This window comes from Podarcis bocagei, assembly GCF_964188305.1.
Source record: "Podarcis bocagei genome assembly, chromosome: 6".
Taxonomy (NCBI): Eukaryota; Metazoa; Chordata; class Lepidosauria; order Squamata; family Lacertidae; genus Podarcis; species Podarcis bocagei.
This window is the reverse complement of record NC_138130.1, coordinates 102,993,501-103,004,251: the sequence shown is the minus strand read 5'-3', so window position 1 is coordinate 103,004,251 and position 10,751 is coordinate 102,993,501. Positions and strand designations below refer to the sequence as shown.

Here is a 10,751-nt window from a genome sequence, read left to right as displayed (position 1 = left end):
TTTGCTGCCTCCTCCCCCCCCACCCCCAAAGCTTGGAGGTTCCCCGGCAAGGGGGAGGGGAAAAAATTGAAAACTTTCACTTTCGTGCGTCCCTCCCGGCGTGACGCTGCGCACTGACGTCACGGGGCTGTAATGGTGGTGTGCCGCGAGATTTTTTTCATTAAACAGGTGTGCCGTTGCCCAAAAAAGGTTGGGAAACACTGGCTTAACACACACACAGCCATTCATGCCAAAGTCCCTGGAGGCTTGGTGAGTAGCGGCGCCCATTTCCGGCTGCTTTGCCAGCAACAATCCCTTTGGGACAGAGAGGATGTGGTCCTGGGATGCCATGCTCTGGGTGTGAGGGGATTGCTGCAGTGGCCTCCCTGGGGAGCTGCCCTGGGAGACGACTGGGAAACTGGTCTGCAATGCAGCAGCCAGACTATGGGCTAGGATCCCTCTCTTTGTTGCTGCCCTTTCTCCCCCACTTTTCCTCCCTTCCTCCACGTGTTTTTTTTTTTAGAGGGGGGGTCTAGTCCACCTCCTCCTCCAGCTTTGGAAAACCATTTGCACATGTTTCCTCTGTTGTGCAATGAGGCTGAGCGATGTCACACAGAGTTAAAGTCCCAGGGACTCCTTTCTTTAAAGAAGGGAGATTTTTTCAGAAAGGGGGGGCGGAGGGCCAAGTGAGTTTGGGATCCTCTGATCTCCAGGAAGGAGAGCGTGGCAGACCTGGCCCCTCCCGGATCAGGCCCCCCAGGCACCCTCCCCTGCTGCAGCCCTGGGACCCCCCCCCCGTCTCCCCACTGCACCCTCTGGGGGGAGAGAGAGGAGACTCACCAGATCCCAGGAGGGGACAGCGAGGCAGCCCTTGCAGGAGAGACCCCAAAGCAAGGAAAGGACTGGGGAGGGAGGGGCCTTGGCTCTGGAGGACCTGGCCCCCTCTTGCTTCCTGGCCTTTCTAGGAAGGCAGCTCACTTCCCTTTAACCCTTGCCAAGCCGAGTCCCTCCAGCTCAGCCCTATCTCGCTTGGCAGAACCTCAGATTTCTATTATTTTTTTATGGATTAAGGGGGGCATCTGCCCCCCTGGCTACGCCAATGCCCAGATATCCTTTTGGGGGTGAGGCTCTTGGCTGGACTCTGAGCATCTCCCTCCCTTGGCCAGAAACCAGAGGAAGAGCTGGCAGGGAAAAGGGCTTTGCAGGAGGCAAGGAAGCTCCTCCTAGAATTCCGGAGTGGAGAGATAGGAGGGGATCCCAGGGTCATCTAGTCCAACCCCCAGCAATGCAGGAATCTCAGCTAAAGCATCCATGGCAGATGGCCGTCCGATCTCTGCTTAGAAACCTCCAAGGAAGGAGAGTCCACCACCTCCCAAGGGAGACCTTTCCCTGCCCAACTGCTCTTAGATGTCCCTCAAGGCAGCGGGTCCTGAGTTCTAGCCCTGCTGAAACAATCGCACTGGCTGCCAAGGAGGAACCCAGTGAATTTCAAAATAAATTAACCCTATTCTCATCATAAATGAGTAATACGTTCTTATGCATGCTTTTTATAACATTGGTACATCAATTACTTTGTTCTGGCAAAATATACACTTATTCATAAAACCTTGAATGGAAGTTTTCTATGCATAGCTGTTGGATTATGGGAAGCCTTGCTTCTTTCCTATTCCATTCTGGGAAGTCTTGCTTTTAATCTTTTCTCTCTCCTTGCTGCAAACTGTTTCAAGCATCAAGGACATTCCACATTCCAAATATATTTCCTCATGTGCTCAGTTCAGAAGTTCATGTTTACCCGTTCCCAATTATATTCTTTATGTTATGATAAATCATTAGTAATTGCTTTAGTCATGCTATAATCAATCTCTAGTTTTAATTTGATAAGGAGCTGTCATAACTGTCTGAGCTCCAGCTCTTTCTTAGCCTTTGATGTATTGAAGATTAATATACTTATATAATCCCTCCTTGTAATTATACTATCCAATAAGAAATGAGTTTCTTTGTCTTCGTATCAACCAATCAGCCACTAGCACACCGTGGCAATGCTTGTTAATATTCAATAAAAGACAGCTCCCGGGGTTTCCCCTGGCAGAGTTGCCTCTCATGACACCTGCTGCTTGTTTGTCTGACTCTCATTCCAACAAAACCTGATATATCTTAGGTATTCAGTTAACTACAGAAAAATTATAACTGTGCACTCGTTAACTTTCAACCGCAGGTTGGCAAGGCATTCCTTCTCGATGGTCGAAAATGTCTTTCCTTCGGAAGTAATTTCTTGCTTACGAAGGGGATTGGATGCAGGTTGTCCTTCTCTCCCTGCTGAAACAGTACGGCCCCGATCCTGGCATTGGATGCATCAGTGAAGACGGTGAACTCACGATCATAATTAGGAGCAACAAGGACTGGTCCTGACGTCAAGGCGCTTACCTCATTGCTAACTTTCCCCACATATTCTCCTGTTATCCTATAGGGGGTTACAGCAATGGGCTCGGCATTCCCGGTGTTGATATGATGTACCGTAGTTTTCGCTCCATTACACGCATTTTTTTCCTCCTAGAAAGTAAGGGGAAATGTCTGTGCGTGTTACGGAGCGAATGCTTCCCTCCTCCGTGATTTCCAGCGGGAGAAGAGCTGCTGAATGGGGAGGAGAGAGGGACAGAGTGCCTGCTTCTTTAAAGGAGCAAAGCGAGAGGGGAGAGGAGCCGCTTACACGAGTGTAAGCGGCTCCTGTCCGGTTGGCTCCTTTAAAGCAAGCAGGCTCTCTTGTATCTCTCTCGTCTCTACTCAGCGGCTCTTCTCCCGCTTTCCTGGAAATACCAGGAAAGATTTTCAGCTCGCTAAGTGGGGGGGGGGGAGGAGGGAGAGAAACAGAGCCTGCTTGCTTTAAAGGAGCAAAGCACTGTAAGCGGCTCCTGTCCGGTTGGCTCCTTTAAAGCAAAAATTTTCGGCTCGCTAGGGGTGGGGGGGGGGGGAGAGAAGCAGAACCTGCTTGCTTTAGGCTCCTTTAAAGCAAGCAGGCTCTCTGTCCCTCCAGCAAAGATTTTCAGCTCGCTAAGGAGGGAGAGAAGCAGAACCTGCTTGCTTTAAAGGAGTCTACCGGACAGGAGCCGCTTACACTCGTGTAAGCGGCTCCTGTTGGTAGGCTCCTTTAAAGCAAGCAGGCTCTCTGTCCCTCCAGCAAAGGTTTTCAGCTCGCTATGGGGGGGGGGAGGGAGAGAAGAAGAGCCTGCTCCACGAGTGCTTCTTGTCCCTTGAGTGCTTTTCCTTCCCTCCCCACTTAAAACGTGGTTACAAAGCACAGATCCACATGGATCCTCAGGATTTTTGCACTGGGTCACCCCAAATTCACCATCAGATCACATAGCATGTCCATGGCTACAGTTTGCACCAAAAAAATCACGCACCCACTGTTGCCTGGGGCTGCAGTGGTGCAAAAACGTGGTTACAAACATAGATCCACATGGATCCTCAGGATTTTTGCATTGGGCTACCCCAAACTCACCGTCAGATCACATGTCTGTGGCCACAGCATGAACCACAAAAATCATACATCGACTGTTTCGCTTAGAATATTTTTTTTCTTGTTTTCCTCCTCTAAAAACTACATGCGTGTTATGGTTGGGTGCGTGTTATCGAGCGAAAAATACGGTACAACTCCCTTAGCTCTACCTGGAGTATTACTGAAAATTTCCTTATAATCTTGCAGGATCTGTTTAACCTCCACCTGCTGATTAAGGGTTAATGTAGGTGCTATCTTAATTTCCTGTAGATTGCACAATTGCTCCCCTCTCCCTTCCCAGCATGTTATATCGGCTTCGTCTGGATCTTCACGTATTGCATACATTGTCCAGCCTTCTGGTCTAAGATAAGGCTTTAACATGTTCACACGAACCACCTAACGCCCTTCTTCCCCTTGTTGGATTACGTAATTTACATCACTCATTTTGGACACGATTTTGTATGGTTCCTTCCATGCTAGTTGTATTTTATTTCCTTTGGTTGGTCTCAGTAGTAACACTTCACTATTGGGTTCAAAAGTTCTTACTCTGGCCTTTTTGTCGTACCAGGTTTTCCGCTTTGTTTGGGCTGCCTCAAAACAATTAATTAAATCAGCATCCTCTTTCTGTTCTTGGGCAAAACTAGGTTTTTGGTTTTTTGTAAAAGGAACCAGCAGGGCTTCATTTCTCCCCTCAGAGATCTGTTCCTCAGCTCTGTCTCCTTTGACAACAGTAGCATTCCCCTCAGCATCGGGTGACTGTTGACCCCCCTTGGAGTGAGTAACTACAAAAGAACTCTGTTCATGCTCTAAGAGATCCCATCCGATCAGCACAGTGGTGGGAATCTCCTCAGAAATAGCAACCTGCCACTGTCCTGACCAGTCTTGGAACTTAACATGGATCTCTGCAACGGGTAATACCTCAGGCTGCTTTGAAATTCCTTTTAATCACATAACTTTCCTTGGAATTATTTTGGTGGGACAGATTATCTCTCAGTGGACAATAGTGACTTGTGAGCCTGTATCTTTTAACCCTAGAAATCTCCTCTCTTCAATCCAAATAATTTCCCCAGCGTTTTTCAAAAAAAGATTGTCTTGTTTAATGGCATAGCAATGTGCCACTTTAGCCTCCACCACTTCAGCAGGCTTCGGCCTATCCTGACTAGCTTGGCTCTCCTCAACTGCTTTGATACAATATGGGTTTTTTTGGAGGGCTAATATTGACAGACGTTCCCCCTCCAGCTCTACAATTAAAATTTTTGTGGCCAAATTTTCCACATCCCCAGCATTTCGGTTCTTTGGGATTTGTATAATTTGTTTTCCACTCTTTCTCCTCAGTGAGACTGGTGTTTGCTTGGGCCTTGTCATTTTGCCCTTTTGACAACGGCCTATTTCCCTTGTCTGTCTCTGAAGATGGGTTTCCCTTTGCCTGTTGGAATCTATTTCTGGTAGTCCCCCACACCAGTGTGGTGTAGTGGTTAAGAGCAGTGGACTCGTAATCTGGGGAACCGGGTTCGTGTCTCTGCTCCTCCACCTGCAGCTGCTGGGTGACCTTGGGCCAGTCACACTTCTCTGAAGTCTCTCAGCCCCATTCACCTCACAGAGTGTTTGTTGTGGGGGAGGAAGGGAAAGGAGAATGTGAGCCGCTTTGAGACTCCTGAAGGGGGGTGAAAGGCGGGATATCAAATCCAAACTCTTCTTCTTCTTCTTCTTTCCCGCCAAAACTTGGTTCATCAAACCTATGGTCCCTTATTTCATTTATTCGGTCAGCTAAGTTAGCGGCTTCTTGAAGTGATTGAGGGTGTCTTTCCTTTATAAGATATTTTAATTGGCCGTTTATCATTTCATAAAATTGTTCCAGAGCAAACACTTCTCTGATTTTTGGAACGGAGTCTGCCCTCTCCTGTTCTAAGCATTTTGTGAGGTAGTTTGAGATTTTAGCCCCAAACTGAGCATATGTCTCCTCCCTCACTTTAGTCACACTTCTAAATTTCTTTCTCACTTGTTCTAGGGTAATCCCAAACCTGGTATATATTAGTTGCTTAAACATATCAACATTTTTGGATTGGTCCTCAGTCATTTGGGCATAGATTTCAGCTAATGCACCACTTATTTTGGCTCTAAGTATCTTCACTTTATCTTCATCTTTCACTTGAAAATCTTGACAAACTCTTTCAAATGATTCCAGTTACAGATAGGTAGCCGTGTTGGTCTGCCATAGTCAAAATAAAAAAATTCCTTCCTGTAGCACCTTAAAGACCAACTAAGTTAGTTCTTGGTATAAGCTTCCGTGTGTATGCACACTTCTTCAGATACACATTTATTTATTATTTATTCTTTCAAATGATATAATAAAACCCTCAGGGCTATCTTTTCCCTTAAACACAGGCAAACGCTTTAAATCTGCCTTCACTTGAGTTTGACTAATGGTGTTATTACTATTATTTTGATTTTCCATAGCTGCTAATTCCAGTTTCCTCATCTCCAGCTGAAATTGCATTCTTTCACTCTCACTTTCCCTCTCCTGCTCAGCTCTCATTCTTTCGCTCTCCTGCTAAGCCCTCATTCTTTAGCTCTCACTTTCAGCTTTAATTCTATTTCTTGTACAGATCTAATCTTTTCTAATTCCAATTTATATTCTTGTTCTAACTTCCACTTTACAAAGTCTTCAGAGAATTTTGGACCTCCTGCCTCAGGTTGAATGTTAGTTACATTTTCTAAACACTGCTCTCCCCTCTGAGGATTTCCATTCTCCTCTCCTTCAGAACTTTCATAAGTTCTTTCCCTCACAGGGTTTCTTATCTTTTTGGGCGGCATAAAGTGTGAGTGAGAATTGTCAGTAAATTAACAAAATAAGAGAAATTTCCTCTCAGTACCGTTCCCTCTGGCTAGGCTTCTCTCAAGACTCTTGTCCCAAAGTTCTGCTATGGGTTTTCTCTCGAACCCTTCAAGCTTACTTCCTCTGACCACGAGCCTAAGCTCTCTGCCAGAACAGATTTTGAGCTCTCTTTTTCCTTGTTATTTTGGCTTTGTGGCTTACCTTGGGTATTTTACAACTACACACTCAGGCTAGGTAATCACTTCACAGATTTACCCTTCCCCCTCCAAGTGTATTGTTTTCCCCAACACAGGCGTATCTATCTGATCCTGCCTCAAACATATTGATTTGGATCCCACTGCTGCTGTCGCTTTTTTGGTGACTAGGCGCAACAATCTAAATATCCCACCACAGGGTATTGAATGGATCTCACAGGCATATGATGTTATCCCACTGCTGCCGACACTTTTGTGGCGTTCACACAGGGTCCCCAGACGTTTGACAGTCTATTGATCCCTGTGCCACCACTGGATCGCTTCCCCGCTGCCACCAACCCGTTTCTCTCGGGTACACACTGCATCTAGACAGTTGTTAACATTAAACCAAATAAACAAGTTTATTTTATAAGCATTAACAAGTTTATGGTTTCAGATAATTTTTCTTGTCAGTTTCTTAACCTTAGTTTCATTACCAGCCTATACCTTCCTAATACCTTCTAACTGATTATCCCAGCTGTTTAACTGACTCCTCTTCACAGATTCTCTCACTCTCTGGCATCAGACTAGCCCAACCCACAGACTTATCCTCTCTCTCAGCTTCTCTAACTCCAGACTCACTTCTTAACAACTCTAAGTCCTCCCCTTGGGTTCCTATTGGTTAATCATTTTACACTTAGTTAACCCTTTCCTTATGACCCAGTATGATGTCACACGCCTTGGAGGGCAAACCCCACAGGCCTCCTTAAATATTTTATGGGGGGGGGAAGACGCCTAGGTCTTTAAACATTGGCGCCTATTCCTACACCCACAGGTCTCAGGATGGTTACAGCATACAAACACAAAACACCACATGTTCAAAAGGCATTAGATGTCAATCAGCCAAAGGCCAGGGAATAAACATGCGGATTTCTTAGCTCCTAAAGCTGTAAAATGGTTTTTCTGACCTTTAAATGGATTCTTTTATGGGAAGTGAGACTATCGCTGTGACTAAACCTCTTTCCACATTCCATGCACTGATAGGGTTTCTCCCCTGTATGAATTCTTTGATGGCAAGTGAGTTGGTCCTTCTTCCTGAAGCTCTTTCCACATTCCACACACTGATAGGGTTTCTCCCCTGTATGAATTCTTTGATGGCAAGTGAGACTGGAGCTCTGAGTGAAGCTCTTTCCACATTCTACACACTGATAGGGTTTCTCCCCTGTATGAATTCTTTGATGAGAAGTGAGACTATAGCTGTGATTAAAGCTCTTTCCGCATTCCATGCACTGATAGGGTTTCTCCCCTGTATGAATTCTTTGATGAGAAGTGAGACGATTGCTGTGACTAAAGCTCTTTCCGCATTCCATGCACTGATGGGGTTTCTCCCCTGTATGAATTATTTGATGGGAAGTGAGACTGGAGCTCTGAGTGAAGCTCTTTCCACATTCTACACACTGATAGGGTTTCTCCTCTGTATGAATTCTTTGATGAGAAGTGAGACTATTGCTGTGATTAAAGCTCTTTCCGCATTCCATGCACTGATGGGGTTTCTCCCCTGTATGAATTATTTGATGGGAAGTGAGACTGGAGCTCTGAGTGAAGCTCTTTCCACATTCTACACACTGATAGGGTTTCTCCCCTGTATGAATTCTTTGATGGCGAGTGAGATGGTAGCTCTTCCTGAAGCTCTTTCCACATTCCACACACTGATAGGGTTTCTCCCCTGTATGAATTCGCTTATGGGAAGTGAGATCGGAGCTCTGACTGAAGCTCTTTCCACATTCTACACACTGATAGGGTTTCTCCCCTGTATGAATTCTTTGATGGGAAGTGAGATGGGAGCTCTGACTGAACCATTTTCCACATTCCACACACTGATAGGGTTTCTCCCCTGTATGTATTCTTTGATGGGAAGTGAGACTGGAGCTGTGACTGAAGTTCTTTCCACATTCCACACACTGATAGGGCTCCTCCCCTGTATGAATTATTTGATGGCAAGTGAGATCACAGCTCTTCCTGAAACTCTTTCCACATTCCACACACTGATATGGTTTCTTTCCAATGAGATTTTGTTGATGGGAAGTGGAATGGGAGCTCTGACTGCAGCTTTCTCCACACTCTAAATTTTTACATGGCTTCTCCTCTCTGGGGATTTTAGCGTGGTCACCTTTGTTCTCGATTTCCGATTCATCACAATCTGCAATGCAGACAAAAAGGGTTAGAGCCTCAGGAACAAATGGATAAGAACTGAAGGGAGTTGGGGGGGGTGTCCATTACCTGTATTGTTTGTCATTAACCAACATATTTATTATGATATTCTGATGTGTTCTTGAATGTTGCTTTGTTTGATATACAGTAGTGGTCAAAATTGCGGAAGCCTTTTGGAGAAAAATGTATTTCAGAGGCTTGATGGCTCAAAACTCTGTTTCTTTTGGAGTAATATTCTAAAATTATATATCAATGGAAAGATAATTTAATCAAGAATGCAATTCAACAAAGTTTGTTTAATTATCCATATTCTATCAAACATTATAGCCAGAAAACCAGAAAAAGGAAGCACAACTTGCTTATGTTGACTTTTGTCAGTGTGTTACGTGATTGCTAACAAGTTGGTTGGTTTTCTGTCTTCTTTCATTTAGTCAGGTTGAAAAACATAATAAAATTAAAGAAATGGCACAAAGAGTTGAATGGTCACCCAGAAAGCGAAGTAAAATAGTACTAGTAAGTGAACAAGGCTACAGTTATGAAGAAATTAGAAGAAAGATTGTGGAAAACATAACCAAAGCTGGCCTTTCTATATTTTTGATGACGTATATGGAGACTCAGTCACTAAAAAATCAGACTGGTTAAGGCAGGAAAAGGTGCATAAAGGCAAGTGACGATCGAAGAATGGAGAGACTGTCCCTACATGACAGAAGAATATCATCTGGGTGTATACAAGATGACATGGTGCAATGTAATGGGAAGTTGAGTGCAAGGACTGGTCAAAATGTTAGAATTCTAAGGAAAAAGCCATTGTTATCTCTCAAGCAAAGCTTGAAAGACTAAACCCTTGTTAAGTGGACAGTGGAAGAATGGGACAGTGTTATTTGGAGGGATGAGACCCAAATCTCCTTGCTTAGTAGTGATGGCATGAAATACGTGAGGAGAAGAATCAGAGAAGATTTACATGCTACTTGCATTACACCGACCATGAAACACCCAGATAGTGTGATGATCTGGGGTTGTATGGCAGCAAAAGGTGTGGGCAGAATTTGCGTCATTAATGGAAATGTAAATGCCCCCAAATACATAAAGGAAATACTTTAGCCCAGGCTTAAGCCTTCCGCAGGTGATCTTTTCCCTGATACTGAAGCATTTATATATATATATTATCTATCTATCTATCTATCTATCTATCTATTTCAACAAGATTCACTCCATGTCATGTTGCTGCTGAGTGCAAACGGTGCTTTCAAGATAATCCTATTCCACTGCCAGAATGTCCTGGGAATAGTTCAGATTTTAACCCAATCGGAAACCTATGGGGCCGACTAAAGAAACTTGTTAATCAAAGGCAACCCAGCAATAAAGCCCAATTAACAGAGGCAATAATTCAGTCTTGGTTTCACATTCTCACAGCTGCAGAACTAAAAACTTCATGGGAAGGCGTTGTAAGGCCGTAATTAAAGCTATTTAATTTATTTATTTATTTAATTTGATTAATTAATTTTAATTAATTAATTAATTGATGCTGATTAATTGAAACCCCTTCATGGATCACTGCCTTGCCGTGGCGAAGGGGCTTAAATAACTCAGAGAAGCTATGAGCTTCTGCAGGGCCACCCAAGATAGACAGGTCATAGTGGAGAGTTTTGACCAAACGTGATCCACCTGGAGCAGGAACCGGCAAGCCACTCCAGTATCCCTGCCAAGAAAACTCCATGGACAAAGACAACAGGCATATAAAAGTTATGACGCTGGAAGATGAGCCCCTCAGGTCGGAAGGTGTCCAACATGCTACTGGGGAAGAGCAGAGGACAAGTACAAGTAGATCCAGAGCTGATGAAGCGGCTGGGCCAAAGCCGAAAGGACGCTCAGTTGTGGATATGCCTGGAAGCGAAAGGAAAGTCCAATGCTGTAAAGAAAAATATTGCATAGGAACCTGGAATGTAAGAACCATGAACCTTGGTAAGTTGGAAGTGGTCAAAAATGAGATGGCAAGAATAAATATTGACATCCTGGGCATCAGTGAACTAAAATGGACAGGAATGGGCAAATTCAG

The 10,751-nt window shown here is 44.5% G+C and overlaps 1 protein-coding gene across 13 annotated transcripts in view; it reads right to left on the bottom strand.

The window, feature by feature from the left end:
• The window catches only part of LOC308588706 (uncharacterized protein), a 196,808-nt gene that overhangs the window by 44,274 nt on the left and 141,783 nt on the right, over window positions 1-10,751 (bottom strand). For all 13 annotated transcript variants that reach the window (XM_081197306.1, XM_081197304.1, XM_081197308.1 and 10 more), the window contains one exon: window positions 7,502-8,684. In XM_081197306.1, coding sequence (XP_081053432.1) covers window positions 7,502-8,684 — 1,183 coding nt within the window. The remainder of the gene's footprint in view (window positions 1-7,501; window positions 8,685-10,751) is intronic.